The 19565-nt window shown below is 40.8% G+C and overlaps 1 protein-coding gene across 1 annotated transcript; it reads left to right on the top strand.

The window, feature by feature from the left end:
• LOC109840378 (probable sarcosine oxidase) lies at nt 2808-7586 on the top strand. The gene is made up of 2 exons (XM_020409004.1): nt 2808-5813; nt 7368-7586. The coding sequence occupies exon 1, from the start codon at nt 3051-3053 to the stop codon at nt 4293-4295; it is 1245 nt and encodes a 414-aa protein (XP_020264593.1). The 5' UTR covers nt 2808-3050; the 3' UTR covers nt 4296-5813; nt 7368-7586.

The following is a 19565-nucleotide window of genomic DNA, read 5'->3' as shown; positions in this document are numbered from 1 at the left end:
TGGATGACACCAATGACCAGTAAAGAATGTCTTATTCAGGCTATTCGTGACAATTGAGGCATCTCAATAACGCTCTATCAACTGCAGGTCACGATCTCCACCAAGATTTCTTTGCATGGTTTAACCATGTGCTCTTCAGTGTGTCGAATATCATTACACTGCTCATCAGCACCTCTGATAGTTGCTAATATAATATTAGTCACGTTGTTATCGCAGCCATCAAGATCAATCATCTCACATAAGAAGCTGCATTTGTGTTTGCCACGGTAGGTGATTGAATTGGTGTTGTGTCTTGATGATGGTACGCAGGGAGGACTTCCACGTCTTGGTTTGAAGAGATCGTCGATTTGTAATCTCTTTCTGTCAGAGCATTGCTAAAGATCGTCGTTTTGTAATCTTTGCTTTAGCTCTTTGATATGTGAAAGTCTTCAAATTGTAGCCTTCTGGGAGTCGTCAGATTGTAACTTTCATCATCGGTGTTTGATGGGGAATCAGCTATCTATTATTATTTTTAGACAGCCTACAGTAATGAAATAGGTGATGCAGCTGGCGGAGAAACACGATCAGTAGTGTGGAGGAAATTAAAGTTATCAGAAGCAGAATAAAATGGAGAATCCTCTTCGAACTGAACGTGTCGAGATATATGAACTCGACGAGATGCGGGATCATAACAACGATAATCATACGATGTTCCGAACTAATTCCTAAATAGAAACGGAGAAAAGCTCTGGGAGACAATTTTATCAAGTTCGTGAAAGGGCAGAAGAACGAAACAGCGACAGCCAAAAACGCGGGTCAGATCATAACGAGGAGAATGAGTATAGATGCGGCTATGAGGAGTAGCGCCAGAAAGAGAGCTAGATGGAGCGATATTAATGGCATGAGCAGCGGTGAGAATGACCTCAGCCCAGAAACGACGAGGAACAGAGGAAGAAATGAGCATTGATCGAGCGGTATCAAGGATATGACGATCTTTATGTTCAACAATACCATTTTTCTCATGAGTGTAAGGACATGACTGTTGAAAGATAGTTCCATGAAAGATCATGGTAGAGTGCATGGCAGATAATAGATACTCTTTGGCACAGTCAGAACGAAAAACTTTAATACGAGCTTTTCATTGAGTGAAGATCATAGAAGTGAAGGCTTGATAAGCAGAAAGTACGTCAGAGTGATTTTTAAGTAGGTAGACCCATGTATAACGAGAGAAATCGTCGATAAAACTAACATAATATAAGTAGCCAGATGAAGAAGGCAGAGAAGATGACCCTCAGATATCAGAATGGACCAAATCAAATAAGAAAGTGAAAACAGATGTACTGGTTGGAAACGGTAGAGCAGTGAATTTAGCCAATTTACAACCAGTACATGACTCAATATGAGAACGAGAGGATACGGGACCAAGTACTCCGGACTGGATAAGACTCTCTAGCCTTTTATGAGATACATGACCAAGTTGTCTATGTCACAAATCTGCGAAAAGTAAGATAGAGGATTTTGGACTTATAGAAGCAACAAGAGAACCCGAAGGTTAAATTTGAACCCGAAGGTTATATATGACTCTCAAATCTGAGAAAAAGAAGTAGTCGGCGACCAAGGTGGCCGGAAGATCGGGCGGATCTGATGCTCACGCCGGAGACCCACAACGTCTCAACATCGATGTTGAGACGTCGAGAGGGATTAAAACGGCGATGTCGTTACTGACTGTGAAACGACAGTTATAAGACCAAGAGATGGTCGAGAGACTGCTTGAAATCGCAATTTTAGGCCGAGAGACGGCTTTGAAAACGACAATGCCGTAAATTTGAGACCAAGATATGGTCTTGAAACGACGATGCCGTTAAAATAAAACCTGAAGGTTTAAAATAGAACCTGAAGGTTAGAATGAAACCCGAAGGTTTAAAATAGAACCCGAAGGTTAATGTAGAAACCCGATTGTTAAAAATGTAACCTCCAATGTTAAAATGGAACCCAAAGGTTAAACGAGAACGCGAAATGCGTTAAGAGGCCGCAAAACGGTAAGGCCAAAAAATCTGGCAGAGTAACGCAAAAAAAAAAGCATTAAACGGCTGCAAAGCACCAATGCCAAGATTTAGCAAAAGAACGCAGAAGCGTTAAATATTTTTATTGGAAGGAAAATAATAACCCTAGCTCTGATACCATGTTAAAAGTAAGAGAGAGAGAGAAAGAGTCTTGGATAAATTTCCCTTAAATTGAATATCGAATGTGCACATATATTTATACAAGTAGCGGAGGGTGAGGTGTGTTCTCACAACCAATGTGGGACTAAACCCACTACTATTATCAACACTTAACAAATCGAGGAGTATGTATAATGTTTCTTTTCCTTCTTAATTATTTCCTTCTTTTTTTCCTTTTTTTTGTGAAAATAAATAGGAATTAGGAAAAGGATTTGGATCCTCTCCACTACAAAAAAGTAGTGGAGAGATCACTGCTTTTAATCTCAATCGTTGATTATTTAGTAGGCGGTTATGATACAATCTAAATCTAACACTTACCATACCCCCGTGTATTGCACTCATTCCTAATTTACACTAAAAGAAAAAATCACAACCATTCCCCCCCCTTTTTTTTTTTTTTTTTTTTTGTAGTAGAGAGGATCCAAATCCTTAGGAAAATGATATGAGGGATTAGACCATAGCAAATGCCGTAGGGCCAACACTTAAGAAGTTCAAGACATTGACCCTCTCTTTCCTCTCTTTATTAAAGTCTTTCAAGTGTTTGCTCTGCTGTGATCTTCGAGTTCCCAATTTCAGCCCACCGGCCTGCTGTTTTGTGAGGTTTTTTGAGAGGGACAGGGTCACAAACTCACAAAAGAAATTATTAAGCAGAGGGGCTCTTCTACTTATAATGATCCACTAAATGATAAAAAGTCAAGTAGAATCTTCACTATTATAGGATTGGTATTTTTGAAATTTCTCTTCAAAACGAGGGACTCGATCTTTTACTCACCATTATCTTTAATAATTAACCTAAACGTCCTCCTGCCTGCAAATTAAAGGAATCTGCTCACTGAGAAAGAGAGTATAATGGCGGTTCTTGCTGATCACTTCGACGTCATCATCATCGGCGCAGGGATCATGGGAAGCTGCACTGCCTACGAAGCAGCAAAGTGTGGCCTCAGCGTGCTTCTCTTGGAGCAGTTCGACTTCCTCCACCATCTCGGCTCCTCCCATGGAGAGTCACGTACAATCCGTTACGCTTACCCTGAACCCTACTATGTTCCTATGGTAGCCAAATCTTTCCAGCTTTGGGAGGAAGCTGAGTCCGAAATTGGTTATCGGGTCATTACAAAAACCCCACATTTGGATCTAGGACCAGCTGATAGCAAGACCCTACAGTCTGTCATCTCTAGTTGTAACTCTCATTCCATCGATGCGCAGGTCTTGAACCAGTCTCAGGTTTCTGAGAAGTTCGGTTGCTCATTTGAACTCCCCGATGGATGGATAGGGTTGGCTAGTGAAGGTGGAGTAATTAAGCCAACAAAGGCAGTAGCCATGTTCCAAGCACTAGCCATCAAGAGAGGTGTTGTTCTTAGAGATCACGAAGAAGTGGTTGATATCAAGAAATTAGCTGGTGATGGCAATGGAGTGATGGTCTCAACCGTCAATGGCCGTAAGTTCTTGGGCAAGAAGTGTGTGGTTACTGCAGGAGCTTGGACGCAAATTTTAGTGAAAACAGTGACCGGACTGGATTTACCAATGCAACCCCTTCACACTGTCATTTGCTACTGGAAAATCAGAGAAAGTTACGAGAAGACCCTAGTTTCAGGCAGTGGTTTTCCATCTTTAGCCAGCTACGGTGACCCCCTTATCTATGGCACACCATCGGTAGAATTTCCTGGGCTGATCAAGCTTGCAATGCACGGGGGTCACCCGTGCGACCCAAATAAGAGAACCTGGGGCTTGGGGTCAGACTCAAGCGCTGGTTCGCTGGTGGACCCTGTTGGGAAGTGGATTGAAAAGGTGATGCCTGGCTGTGTTGAGTTTGATAAGCCTGTCATTACACAAGGATGTTTGTATTCGATGACTCCTGATGGGGATTTTGTGTTGGATTTTGTCGGAGGGGAGTTTGGGAGGGATGTGGTTGTGGCCGGAGGCTTTTCTGGGCATGGATTCAAGATGGGGCCGGTAGTTGGAAAGATTTTAGTAGAGATGGCTATTAAGGGGGGTGCGGCCGCAGCAGGGTCAGCAGTTGGAGTGGAGATGAAGTGGTTTGCAATTTCGAGGTTTGAGCATGATTGTAGGGGGAATGCTAAGGAGTATGAGGATTAAGTTTCTTTACATGATAATGAAATAACTCATAAAGAGTTCTCCCCCTGCCCATTTCCTCTCTAAATCTGCTTCTCTATGTGTAGGTGAGATGAGTACGTACTATGAATATATAAGTCATCTTCCTCTGCCAGCGTGCTTGATGTTGCCTTCGCTTGATTTCAGTGAAGAGAATGGGCGTGTTGTGCCTTTCAATTAGAGCTGTGCCAAGTGTTGGCTTCTGTTTCTCATGTCATTTGGTGGAAGCTTATTTTCTTTCCTGCCAAGCAAAATCCTACTCGGTTGACAATTTAGCTGATCAATGGATTCCCTCACTAATGCTTGTGTTTGCGTTATAATTGATCGTTGTTATTTCACAGTTTCACTTCTTCATTATAGTGATTTTACTGCAAGTTTGCCTGTTGCGTCGTCTTTTCAGCCATGGTTGTGAAGCATAATATTGGTTTTATAGTTGCATATTTACATGTTGATCGATCACATTAAGCTGAGCTACCGAGCTTTGGCACTGAGAGGTTGGCGACACAGGCACCAGTTCGAAGTTATTTATGCTTCTTGATGTTTGAAACTGTTTATTGCTTGAAATTATCGATATCTGGTAATGGTAGTTATTTGATCTAGTCCCCATAAATATTAGAGGAATATATTCCTTTTGATTTTTTTTTTCAGTTTTAGAAGGCGCTGTAGTTTGAGTACAAATTCTTACAACAAACTTATTATTCTTGACTCACCCTTATAAAAAGCAAACGCACTGGTAATGGTCTATGAATTAAGTAGTTTTTTATCATGTTCTTATACTTACAAAAGCCAACTTTTAGGGCTTTTATTTGTGTGTTCTTTCAGGATGTGCATAGTTATTTTAGTAATTCTTTGCAGCTCTCTTGAAGAGTTTTCATAGCAAACTTCGAAAGCCATTAGAAACCATGTCTTTGGATTTTTGATAAAATAGGTAGAGACTTTGACATGATACCAGAGAAACCCAAGTTTGAATCCGACTGGTCACGAACTTAAAGCGGATTTTCTAAAATTGACATCACTGCGTGAGTCCGGGTTTCTGTCTGTAAAAATGACGCTCAACCTGCATGAGCAATGTTAGAATATAAAACTATAACCCTTAACCCATACCATAACTTCAGAGTTTTGATGTAATTGTTAGAGACTTTAACAGTTAGAATTATGGAAGTGATTGTAACTATTCTGTAAACACCTTTGACGTAGTGGACATCACTCCTTTGATGAATTCAAGGCTCAGTGCATACCCACATTGTACTCTGATATGTTGTGTTTTTCTTCATTAGCAGCTTCATCTTCCATTTTTCTTGGTGCTTTTGCCTGATTTTATTGAAGGATCAATCTTAGGATAACATAGTGAAGGCTTATTCATTTTTGTAATATTAGTGAAAGGCTTATTCATTTTGAAGGCATTATTATCTCACAAATTTACTTTCTCCTAATTTTCTGACAGCTATAAGGCTAGTGAATGTCAGATTTGTACCACAATTTCTTCTTGGATCATCAGGTCAGGTATGGTTTCAAAATATAAGCTACTTTTCGACTGATTTAAGCAAGAATCATCGCCATCTACTTGATGATAGATCAGTCATTAAGATGAGTTATTATAATAAAAACTATTTATGGGAGCTGATTCAATTAGATGTTATTCTTGTTGCTTTAATGTTTTTAAAATATTGTTCATTGCTACTAATTTGCATGATATTGCCAAATTGGTTCTGTTACAGTAAGGGACTCTTTTTTGATATATTATATGATCCTGCGATTTCTACATGACAAGAATATGAGACATAAGGTTCTTGGATTGATAACCTGAGTGGTGAAAAAAATAAACAATTAAAAAGTAAATTAAGTTGGGCTAAAAGCATGTTTTAGTTTTTTCTCTTTTTTTTTTTTTTTTTTTTTTTTAAAATTATTTTTTTTTTTTTTTTTTTTTTTTTTTTTTTGAAAACTCAAGAAGATTACTAAGAGGATCATACTCTGCTTTGATACCAATTTGCGACACTACGAATTTAGGGTTGTTTTGATTGTTGTCTAGATTGGTGAAGGAACCAGACAAAAGAAAGAAAGGGAGTAGTGATGAAAGGATAAGAAAGAAATATCCCTGGGAAACTTTGAGCTAGCTTCTATAGAATCATGTATTGGCGGAAAGCAAGAGCAATCCTGGGAATATATACACAAAGCTAATTCCTACTTTCCTTGTACAGTTAGAAGGTTTACATAAATAGCAAAGCTAAACTAAGTAGCAAATAAGCTAAGTTAGGAAAGAAGAGCAATCATACAACTCATCTTAACATACCTAGCCTAGGGAATATTTACAGAATCAATCACAAAGATATGCACATGTTATTTCCGCTAATATCATGACACTCGCAACCCGATAACTGAATGACTTGCAACATCATAAGATTCATAACTCAGCAGAAAACACATCCCCATTTTAGGGGCTATTTGGTTGAACACTTTTTGAGAAAACTTTTCTCAAAACATCTGACAATGGTAAATTTGTAATTAAAAGTTTTCTAGAGATTTCTGTAAATTGTGTTTGGTTCAACAAAAAATTTACAGAAATATTTTCTATAAAATATCAAAACCTACCAAATTTTACAAAAAGCAATTTCCTCTCAAAATGAGAGAAAATCACCAGAAATCTGACACATACCATATTTAATTAAAAACCTACCAAATCTTGTTATTTTCTATAAAGTTATGAGCTATTTTCTTGTTTTGAACCAAACAAGCAAAGTACAAAAAACAAGAAAATTGGTACTTTTTGATTTCTCAAAACTTTTCTTATAATTTTTTTAAGAAATACAAGGAAATCATATTTTAGGTGGAAAACATTTCCTATAATTTCTAGAAATTGAACCAAACACCCCCTTACTTTCTATTAAAAATTGAAATTAAAAATATTTAGTGCCATTTTACTTTTCCATTATTATTATATTAAACTTGATTATCGTATTAATTATTTTTTCGATCTTGCTAGTGCAAGTAATACTATAATATGCTGGCCGATGTTCACTGATTAAACTTTTTCTTTTTTTCTTCTTCTTGTTTTTGAAGGGAGGAACAAGGATGGAGTACACTCCGAGCCATAGAGCATATAAAAGAAAGTTTGGATGTACATCCAAGCCAATACTCCAAAGTCCAAAAGCATGGCCGTGAAGCGTCAAAGTTCACATCTCAAAACAGTTTTCCCAACTCATACCGAGTTTAACGGCAAAATATATACACATTAAAAGTTCAGTCGTTTATTCAGTTGTTTAAATAATATTTTCTTGTTGTTATTAGCTTGTTACTTCGTGTATTTTTAATGATGCCGTGACATTGTTATCGTACTAATACTACTGATAAATTGATGTTACATTAATTGTACATAACACATTCTCTTATAAAAGGTTAAAGGATCACTTAGTTAAAACAGAACATATATTATGGCCAGATTGTTGGGGAATTTTAGTCCTCCCGCATACTACGATCTTCGCAATTTGAAAGCCACTCCACAATTAACAAGATAGAAAACAACCATAATCAAGAAGAAAGAACACTGAGATTTACGTGGTTCGGTTGATAAACTTCGACCTACATCTACGGGCAACAATGCTAGAAATCCACTATGTATCAAGAAGAACTACAAGAAGAACCACTTAACTCTCTTCTCTCAATCTCTCAACTTCACATACATAATCAACTCTCATATTCTCTCAAAAACCTACTTCTTACAATCTTTTGAACAAACAAAGACTGGGAAATCTGCTTCCAGTGTTGTAACTTTTTGCACGGACAAAGACTACGAAACCATCGTCTCTCGCACAATATTCTTGAATCAGACTACGTCCTCTGCTAACCCTAGATTATAAGAATATTGGCTCTCTCCTTTCTCTTTTTTCCCTCCAATAATAGAAGAATATATATAAGGAAACCAAAACTATATATCTAGCCTAACTTCCTAATTAGAATAGGATTTAAACTCCTAATCATGATGAGACACAATCTCCTAATCATGATAGATCTTTAACTCTATTTAATTCTCATAAAGTTATACAAAGAATCAAAAACACAATCCTAATATCTCCACCTTGGATTTGATTCTCAAATGCCGTTACAGATAAATCATCGTCGTCTTGAAACTTTTTCCTCTCCCACTAGCGTCTTCTATTCTTTTGCACTTCAAATTGAAGCACCACACTCCTAATCAGAACACTTGTACTCCAACCTGGATACCCTTCATGACCCTCACTTTCATCTGCCTCGTTGTTGCACCTCCACCTCGCTTGTGCACAACAAGAGATCCGCCAACTCTAACGTTATAAGCAAATCAATCATGATTCTCCTCCAGAACTAAACTTGACAGTAGCCTTCCCTCACTTGCTGTCCTCGTACTCCACCTGCATCGCTCATCTCGAATCATATCAATGCACCTCTCCTACTCCACACTATGAGCTGGATGCCTTTATCTCCTCTGTCACTTGACTTGGACCGAATATGAGCGTAAATTCTCCTACAACTCCCTACAAGTCCAATGCCACCATCTTCATCAACATGTGTGTCACTTGATAGTGCCCGCTTGCAAGCTCTACCTAAACTGATACTGTACTCCTCGAGTCTACACACCAACCAACTCCTGCTCCAATGATGACTCTGAATAATTATATGCTAACAACTCTACTGCTAGAATCATGTCTGATTCTCTACACCAGTCTTATCCGTCGCATACTCATTTATCCTATCTGCCATTAGATTTGTCTCCTTACCACCATCAGAATTTATTAATATTTTTCTAACCAATCTGAGCAAAATCTAAAAAATCAAACCCTCCCATCGCGTTTAAAACACTCCAGAACCTAGGAATCAACTCCTGGACCGTCAAAATCTATCTCCAAACATTCAATCAGAAGACAAATTAATCTGCAACATCGGATTTAATTTAATAATTTTTAACCAAACCCTCACCCACATGAATAGTATTCTCGTTGCTACAGTGTTCTCGCTCTACAATACCTTCTTTTTTTCTTTTTCTTTTTCTTCATCTTGATTTTTGTAACGCTATCGATCTTTACTTTTGTACGATGTCTATCTTGCGAATCCGCTCCCGGATCCATCATCATAACTCTGATACCACTTGTTAGGGAATTTTAGACCTCTCGTGTACTACGATCTCCGCAACTTGAAAGCCAACCCATAATTAATAAGATAGAAAATAACCACAATAAAAAAGAGAACACCAAGATTTATGTGGTTCGGTCGACCAACTTCGACCTACATCCACGGGGCAACAATGTAAGAAATTCACTATGTATCAGGGAGAACTATAAGAGGAACCACTTAACTCTCGTCTCTCAATCTTTCAACTTCACATACATAATCAACTCTCATATTCTCTCAAAAACTCTCTGTTTACAATCTTTTGAATGGACAAAGACTGGGAAATCCTCTCCCAGTGTTGTAACTTTTTGCACGGACAAATATTACAAAACTCTCGTCTCTCGCATAATATTTTTGAATCAGGATATGCCCTCTACTAACCCTAGATTATAAAAATATTGGCTCTCTCATTTCTATTTTTATTCCTTCCAATAATAGAATAATATATATAGAAAAACCAAAACTCTATCTCTAACCTAACTTCCTAATTAGAATAGGATTCAAACTCCTAATCATTATGAGACACAATCTCCTAATCATGAATAATGTTCCTTTTCTAAGAAATAAGATTCCTTTTTTAAGGCATGAGCACTTGTAATGATTGTTTGGGTCAAAAGTCGTTGTTTTCATTGTCATCGAATCTATTACAACTTTGATCATTACAATAAACTCAAATAAATGAGAAAAGTTAATCTTTTTATAAGATCTTCTTATACAATGAAAATATAAAAAGTACAACTCTTATCAAATAACGCAACAGACGTTTATCACCCACTGCTTGCGTGGGAACTTAGCCTGTGCTGGGGATGTTAATATCCGTGGACCACCACGGATCAGATCCGGTCGGTAGATTAAGTTGATCAAAGCTCTTACTTCACGAAGGAAGTAATCACTGCAACGATGATCCCGACCAAGCGAGATCACGGCTCTTCTCGAGATTTAAGACTAAGCTTAAATCCGGAGGAATACTCTTCTCGAGATTTAAGACTAAGCTTAAATCCGGAGGAATAGGGGATGAGTCTCAGATCTCTCGAACTCCACTCTTTATGCAGAATAGGGGATGAGTCTCAGATCTCTCGAACTCCACTCTTTATGCACAGGAATTCGCCAAGATCTGCTAATCCTCACTGTAAATTCGTGGCTCCACTCTCCAATTCGGCAGCGCTTCGTCCTCTTGATGTCCGCCTCATGAAATGAGCCTCTCGGCCTGTATTTATAGGCTTCGGTTGGGGGTATTTGGATGAGAATGAGCGATTTGACCTTATCTTCAGTCAATAACGGCCTAACCACATTTGTGGATGATATCAAGTCGGTTGGGAACCCCTGGAATAGATAAATCCTGAGAAAACCACTTAAAAACCGTCGAAAACGAGTTTGGGGATAAAATCTGTGCGACGGGCACTGGTGACCCGCTGGGGCACGGGTCAGCCGTGACCGACTCGTGCTGGCACGGGTCGGTTGCGTCCGACCCACGTGGGCACGGGTTAGTTGTGACCGACCTGCGGTTGCGCGGGAAGTTTGGCCTTTGCTGAACTTTTTAGTGTTTTATGATTTTTTGGGACTTGTATTTTTCTATCGTTTTACATATTTGATCGTCTTGTTGACTTGCACGCGTCATTAACTCGCTTCATGTGTTTGTTAGCTTCTTTACGGCACTTGGAACTGACTGACAAGCGCGTCGACCACTTTGGATCTGACCGACAAGCACGTCGGGCACTTTGTATCTGACCGACGAGCGCGTTGGGCACTTTGAGCTGACTGACGTGCACGAGCTGACTAACAAGCGTGACGGCCAATTGGAGGTGGCCGGTGAGCGCACGAGACACGGTTGGTTTGCCATTCCGGTTCATGCACGTGTCAGCGTCAGATATTCCTCTTAGACTCAGATAACGGCGTTCATCATCTTCTCTCCGTCTCGAGCTGTGTGCGGACACCTATAGGCATTTTTAGACGCCTACAGATATCCCCTCCAAAGTATTTTAGACTCATTCTTTGACTTCTTCAGAGTCTGGAATACTTTGGATAAGATAGGCCATTTCCTCAATCTCGCAGAGGGACCTATGAACTGCTTTAATTCTTGACTTCTTCAGCCTTCAGTCTATTCAGTGTTTTATCGAATAGATAAAGTTCTTCTGGTGCTACGTTTATCATCTGGCCGTTGTCAAAATCTTGAACTGAAGTTGATGCATAAGTTTCTGAATTTAGCTCGTATCATTGAGTTGACTTTGAACCGATCATCTTCATCAGAAATTCATATCTGAATGCGATTGAACTCCTTGAAATCACCATTTGCCTTATTTTGGCGAAATTATTGATGCGTTAACCTACATCGATCTTTACTGTAGCGCGTTGATCGGTGTTATCCTTTGCTGTAACATACTGACCGGTGTTAACACAGTTTATACTCGTACGTTTGCTGGAGTTTATATAGTTTAAGCTCTTAAGGCATTGGAACGTGGCAGTCCCAAATGTCGGAGCTGCAGGACCAACTATTAAAGGTGATTCATCTGCACGTATGAATCTTATCCTGAAGTTATTGGATCCTCAAGCCATGAGACCAACTAATAAAGCTGGTGCGTCAATGACTCTCACACTTTATAGAATTTTTGGCAAACCCTCAGCCCTCAACGGGTTTGATGAGCCTTTACCGACTACCGTTTGAGTTGGGCTAGCATGTAAATTGTTTAAGTCCATTCTGCATATAATGTTGTGCTAAGAGAGTTAACTCCCTTAGTGCTACGATATTGAATACGTAGACTTCGTCTTTCTCACGGGAATCGACTACCCGGCGACGTGTGTTAGACGTAGACTTAGGATTTTTAGTAAACCCTCAGCCTTCAACAGATTTGACGTGCCTTTACCGACTACCGTTCGAGTCGGGCTAGCATGCAGATTGTTTAAGTTCGTTCTGCATGTAACGTTGTGCTAAGAGAGTTAACTCCCTTAGTGCTACGATATTGAATACGTAGACTTCGTCTTTCTTACGGGAATAGACTACCCGGCAACGCGTATTAGGCGCTGACTCATCCTTACTTAGGATTCAGGATAAAAGTCCCCAAACTCGGATTCTGGTGTCTTCTTCAATCGGTAAAAGACTAAACCGGCAATGCGTGTTAGGCGCTGACTTATCCCTACTTAGGATTCAGGATAAAATTCCTCGCGCGTGTAAGATAAGGATTATAGCGTTATTAATAACAACCTGTCATAATGTTAAATATGTGGGCTTTTATTCTTTTTACGGTAAAAGACTAACCGATAACGCGTGTTAGGCGTAGGCTTATCTCTATTTAGGAGTCGAGATAAAGTTCCCCGCGCATGTAAGGTGTGAATTTTGGCATTATGAATAACAACCTGCCACAATGCTGAATATGTGAGCTTTTGTCTTTTTTACGGTAAAAGACTAACCGACAACACGTGTTAGGCGCTGACTTATCCCTTCCTAGGCTTTGGGACAAAATTTTTCAGACTTAGATTCTGGTGTCTTTTTCAATCTGTGAAAGACTAAACCGGCAACGCGTGTTAGGCGTTGACTTATCCCTACTTAGGATTCAGGATAAAATTCTTCGTGCGTGTGAGGCACGGATTTTAGAGTTATAATGTTGAAATATTATGTCTTCTCTTGGGACAAAGACGAACCCGATGTGGGAGAGGAAGAATTTTATATTCTATCTTCTAAAGCTGAAGAGGAATAATTTTATATTCTATCTCCAGTTACCAAAGGAAACTCAAAGTGGGATCTTCACTTTCAGAATTCGGGAAGGTAAAACTAAGAGTGGGATCTCCACTCCAAGAATCGAAAAGATTCGGATAATCCTAACTGTCGGAAGGTTTGATTACCGAACTAAATGTGGGTTTATCGTTTATCGAGAGTGAATTGCGGTTTTGGCTCTAACTGTAGGAAGGTTTAACCAAATGGGAGGTTTAAGATGATCCTAATTGTAGGAAGGTTTGATCGCTCGATTTAAAAGCGGGTCTCTCATTCATGGAAGGAATCGAGAGGAGATTTTGGTTAAGGTCCTAACTGTAGGAAGGTTTGACCGAGTGGGAGGTTTGAAACGACCCTAACTGTAGGAAGGTTTGATCGCTCGATCTAAAAACGGACCTCTCGTTCATGAAAGGAATCGAGAGGAGATTTTGGTTGTGGTCCTAACTGTATGAAGGTTTGACCAAGTAGGAGTACAAATTACAGTGGGAGTGTTGATTTATACAAATCACTCAAAAGGGAGTTTCTGGTGTTAAGTGACAAATACTTAACACGAAGGGGTTTGATAATTGTTAATGATCAGGAGATTAAAATTTCGAGTACTATGTCCAGACTCTGACAATGGGAGTGTTGAGTGCACAGACGTAGCGGAAGTTTGAGTGGGAGTTTCTTATTCATCACCTTCTTGTAGTGATCGGGTTATCCCTAAGAATACACTATATAGAATTCTTTCAGGAACTTCCTGTTACATCCACCCCCAGTTTCCTTTGTGAAACTGGGTCTAACATTGTACTCAGCTGAATGGTCGGGTTATCCTTAAGAATATCACATACGATATTCTTCCAGGAACTTCCCGTTAAAATTAGGAAATAGTTTAGACTCGTATATCTGTTAGAGTATTGAGAAGCGGTTTATACTCGTATACTCTTCGGAGTGTCAGAAGGAGCAGTTTATACTCTTATACTTGTCGGAGTCTTCGAAGGAGCATTTTATACTCTTATACTTGTTGGAGTGTCGGAAGGAGCAGTTTATACTCTTATACTTGTCGGAGTCTTCATTCGACTTAATTGAGCATTATGACGCCGGCTTCAACCAAGGTTTGGATGCTATTCTTGAGAGCGAAACAAGCCTTGGTAGGATGAAGGATCCTCCTGTGGTACGCACAGTACTTCGGATCTGCAGTATTGTCAGCTTCCTCCTGATTTGTGATAGGTGGTAGCTTGATCTTGTTATTTTCAAGGAGGGACTCGAAAATGGCTAGAACATCTTCGTCCTTGAAGGAGTACTCTTTTTGGAGTCTCGGATCCGAAGTCTTTTACTATCTTCGGGGTTGTTGTTGTGACGTCTGGTTAACGTCAACAACTGATGCAGGTGCCTTCCCCTTACCACGGGAGGCGAAGTTCGAGTTCAGAGGGTTAGCCGTTGGTTAGCTCCTCTCGGCCTTCTTCCTTCTGAGGAAACGTTCTGCCCACTCTCCGCGCATCTTCAACTCTTTTCAGATATTGGAGGGTGCTACTCCCATAAATTCTAACACGTTCAAAGAGAGGTTATTGTGACAGGTTTAGAGGATGAAGTCCTCTGTGATCGGATCTCGGTAGTTCATCGCCTTATTCCGGAAGCGCTTGACGAAGTCGTCGACTGTCTCATCGTCTTCTTATTTCTCATCGAAGAGTGTCATGATTAACACATCGGCGTCATCATCAAAGAAGTGAGCGAGGAACAGGCTCTCCAGGTCTTCCCAGTTGTTGATACTTCTGGACTTGAGACGGCGGTATCAATCGAAGGTAGGTCCGTGAAGGGTACCAACAAATGATCGAACCATCAATGCTTCATTACCGGAGATCATACCCAAGTAGGACTTGAAGTAGATCAGATGTTGAGTGGGCGAGCTTTTCCCGTCGAACAGCTTGAAGTTAATAAGGTTGAACTTCACGGGATACGGGATCGAATCCCACTTTCTTGGGTAAGGACACGGAATACTGATCTACTTTACCTCTCGAGCAGATATCAGAGTGTTGATTTTTCTCTCGAGATTCTTCATTTTCTCATCCTCGTTCGTATCAGGTCTTGGACGATTCTTAAGAGGAATAACGGGGCTACCCCCAGTGTTGTCATCTTTAGTGGGACCACCTCCGGCGTCGTTATTCTCAACGGGACCGCCCTAGTGTTTTGATTAACGGGAGGATTATCAGCATCGAGATGTTCGTCCATGTCTGAATCGCTACCTGCTTGATTAGCAATGTTGCGACGGCTACATTCACCAAGTTGATTGGATAGAGCCCGAGTCTGTTGACCATGCTCTTCCTTCATCCGCATCATGGTCATTTTCAATTCGATTTTGAATGCTTCTTTCTGCTTGGCTAGAGCATCCTCAACCATTTTGGCTACTTTCTCGGTGTTAATCATAAACATTTCGCGAGATTGTCCTGGACTGGATACCATTTTGTCAGAAATGACTGCGGAGTTGGCATCTGATGCTTCGTCATCCGAGGATAATCCCCTTTGCATTCTTTGATAATCCATGCGTCTAGTAGTCCTTGCACGTAGCCGAGTTAGACAATGCGATACGAGGGGGTCAGAACTAGAAGGTCGAGCCGACTTTCCTTTATCAGTCATGTTAATTGTGACTTCTGAAAGTTCGTCACCTTGAACGGCCGATCGTTTCTTGCGAAAACGCTTTGGCTTGGACTTAGTCGTTTCGTTAGAGATCCTCTCAAATACCGAGACCCTCTACGGAGCGGTCTTGGGACAGCTACATGCTGATAACACTGCCCTGATTATCTTGGTACACGGACAATAAAAGTCCATCTCCCGGGAATCTCTCTTTCGAGGTCTGTTCGTACCCCCAGGCCGATAGTACACCTCATCGGCATGATGATCGGAGCAATCTATCACATGTTGGCACGACTTCTTAGGTATAACGTCGTCGCCTGACGAACACATTTCCTTCTGAGGACTTGTTGCCTTGATGGCGTTCTCAACAGTCACACATTTGGAGCCATGCTTTTGTGAGCGCGGGACCTTAACGGGCTCTTGGATACTGATTTGCAGTCCGAGGTGATCAGTTACAGGAATTTTCCCGTTATAGAAAGGCTCTAACTTGTTGCGAGGGCGAGTACGATCCCCAGCTCGAGTAGTTGCTCGGGGTTCAGTCACCGGACTCAAGCGCTCTTTGATCAAAATTTTGCCTCGATCCTTGTGCAAAGGATCCAGACGATCCGCTATTGGCTTCTTGCTTTTGAACAAGTCTGCACTACCATGAGGCTTCACTGGAAGTATTGGATCAATCAGAGCAGGGGCGGAACTCAACAGAATCAGAAAAACGGGTGCAGAGTGCCTCCTATCTCAGCCCTGGCACGGGTCAGACCCTGGTAACCCGCAGCTGGTAGGGTCAAACTTGAGTGACCCGCTGTTTGGAGGGTCAGACCTGAGTGACCCGCGGCTTGGAGGGTCAGACTTGAGTGACCCGCGAGCTGGAGGGTCAGACTTGAGTGACCAGCGGGCTGGAGGGTCAGACTTGAGTGACCCGTATTTTTCGATCTTTTTGGTCGCCGTCTTCGACTTTGGCCTGCAAGTTTGATGCAGTCTTGGTTGTTTCTTGGCTATGTCCTTCTGCATCTTTTGTGTCTTTTGCACAAGAATTCGCGCGTGAGCAAGCAGTACGCGACGCTTCTGGATTCGCTCCTCAAGAGTTGAACGGATCCTTTTGACTTGGATCCATTCACTTGTTGATGATTTGGATGGTTGCTCATTCGTCCGCTGTTGGGGCGCTTAACGCTCCTTGAATTTCAGATCTGCTTCGTAACGGATCCCGCCTACAGGCTCTAAAGCTTAGGCGAATTGGCGCCCGAGGCATTGGCGCTGTCTTTGGCTAGCTCTCTTCGATAAAGTGGGCACGCCTACAGCGGCTATCTCCTTGATTGAGAAGTCCAGGTCTACGGTTCCGGCCTCGTTGGAGGCCGAAGGGGTGTTGCAAGGTGTGATTGCGGCAGCATCTTGATGTGCTTGCGAGAGGCGGAGGATCTGGAGGAGGAGGACGACAGATACTCCTCGAACTTTTGTTGGTTGAACTCATACTCGACCTCTTTTTCAACCAGGATCCGGATCCGTGGTTGCGACACGACAGCTTCCGCAACGAAGTTGTTGGCTCCCACTATGGTCGCCAGTGTGTTTTGGTCAAAACTCGTTGTTTTCATTATCATCGAATCTATTTCAACTTTGGTCGTTACAATAAACTTAAATAAACGAGAAAAGTTAATCTTTTTATAAGATCTCCTTATACAATAAAAATACAAAAAGTATAACTTTTGTCAAACAGCGCAACGGACGTTTATTACCCGTTGCTTGCGTGGGAACTTCGCCTGTGTCGGGGACATTAATATCTATGGACCACCACGGATCAGATCCGGTCGACAAATTAAGTTGATCAAAGCTCTTACTTCACGAAGGAAGTAATAGCTGCAGCAATGATCCCGACCAAGTGAGATTACGGCTCTTCTCGAGATTTAAGACTAAGCTTAAATCCGGAGGAATAGGGGATGAGTCTCAGATCTCTCGAACTCCACTCTTTATGCACAGGAATTCACCAAGATCTGCTAGCCCTCGCTGTAAATTCATGGCTCCACTCTCCAATTCGGCAGCGCTTCGCCCTCTTGATGTCTGCCTCATGAAATGAGCCCCTAGGTCTGTATTTATAGGCTTCGGTTGGGGGGTATTTGGATGAGAATGAGCGATTTGGCCTTATCTTCAGTCAATAACGGTCTAACCACGTTTGTGGATGATATCAAGTCGGTTGAGAACCCCTGGAATAGATAAATCCCGAGAAAACCATTTAAAAACCGTCAAAAACGAGTTTGGGGATAAAATCTGTGCGACGGGCACTGATGACCCGCGGGGGCGCGGGTCGGCCGTGACTGACCCGCGGGGGGCGCGGGTCGGCTGCGACCGACCCGCGCTTGCGCGGGAAGTTTGTCCTTTGCCGAACTTTTTGGTGTTTTCTGATTTTTCGAGACTTGTATTTTTCTGCCATTTTGCGTATTTGATCTTCTTGTTGACTTGCACGCGTCGTTAACTCGCTTCATACATTCGTTAGCTTCTTTACGGCACTTGGAACTGACCGACAAGCGTGTCGGATACTTTGGATCTGACCGACGAGCGTGTCGGGCACTTTGAGCTGACTGACGCGCACGAGCTGACTAACGAGCGTGACGGCCAATTGGAGGCGGCCGGTGAGCGCACGAGACACAGTTGGTTTATCATTCCGGTTCATGCACTTGTCAGCGTCAGATAATCCTCTTAGACTCAAATAACGGCGTTCGTCATCTTCTCTCCGTCTCGAGCTGTGTGCGGACACCTATAGGTATTTTTAGACGCCTACAATAATGTTATGTTTTATTATAGGTTTAGTTGTGAATAAACTCTCTTTAGTATCACCCAGTTGCTAATAGACCTCATTTACTTCTATTTGTACATATAGATCCCCTTAGTATTGGCCCAAGTGCGAATATATCCATTTAGGAAAAAATTTTAATTTAAAAAAAAATAGCAAGGGTTCTATCTTCACCAACAGAACTATAGGGGGTCTATCCGCCTCTTGAAAACCTTTTGAACTATTTTAAAAGTTAAAAAAACTCACTCAGATGGTATATTCACAGAAATAGAACTACATGAGATCTATATGCAATTATGTGATACTACAAGAGGTCTATTCGTAATTAGCCCTTTATTATACCAGTCGTTATTCTCTTATAAATTTTAATAATTATACACCTTTCAAACTTTTCATATTAGAGAATATCCTTAAAATCATCCTATTTATAAACTAAACCCGCTCAGCTCATAGAGCTAATCACTTTCTATTGATAGGAATATATTAGATATTTATTTACTTACGTTGGATGGTCTAATATTTGTAATAGTTGTTCAGAATTTTTTTTAATAAAAGTTGTTTAGATTTTTACCACTTAAATCATTCATATTCTACAGAAATATCTCTTACCACATAAAATCAAACTATTTTAAATAGAAAATAGTAAAGCATTAGAAAGCTCCCAAAAAGCATGAAAGAGAGATTATTTTTCAGTATATCGCAAAATTTCTCTAAGACAGAAACGAAGAACACTAATAATCAAATACAATTGATTCCAATGCTATTTTTCTAACTATATATGCAATATTTGAAGGATGTATAACTTATCCCTAATTTGCTAGTAACATATATATACTATCTCATATCTTTGGGAAAGTCAATAAATAATTATTCAATGAATCAATAGCAAACACTTTGTTACAGTGGTTAGCAAATTAAGAAGGTACATTGCATTGTTGTCTGCAGGCATTTCCGAAGGTTTTACAATCATACACCTCATGTATAGAGAGAGAGAGGAATCAATGTGCAGAACCACATGGCTTCA

This window comes from Asparagus officinalis, chromosome 5, assembly GCF_001876935.1.
Source record: "Asparagus officinalis chromosome 5, Aspof.V1, whole genome shotgun sequence".
Taxonomy (NCBI): domain Eukaryota; kingdom Viridiplantae; phylum Streptophyta; class Magnoliopsida; order Asparagales; family Asparagaceae; genus Asparagus; species Asparagus officinalis.
Note: the sequence above shows the minus strand (reverse complement) of the source record. Positions and strands in the feature narration are given on the sequence as shown.

Coding starts and splice junctions, on each gene's coding strand:
- LOC109840378 (XM_020409004.1), top strand. CDS start 3,051: ATGGCGGTTCTTGCTGATCACTTCGACGTCATCATCATCGGCGCAGGG.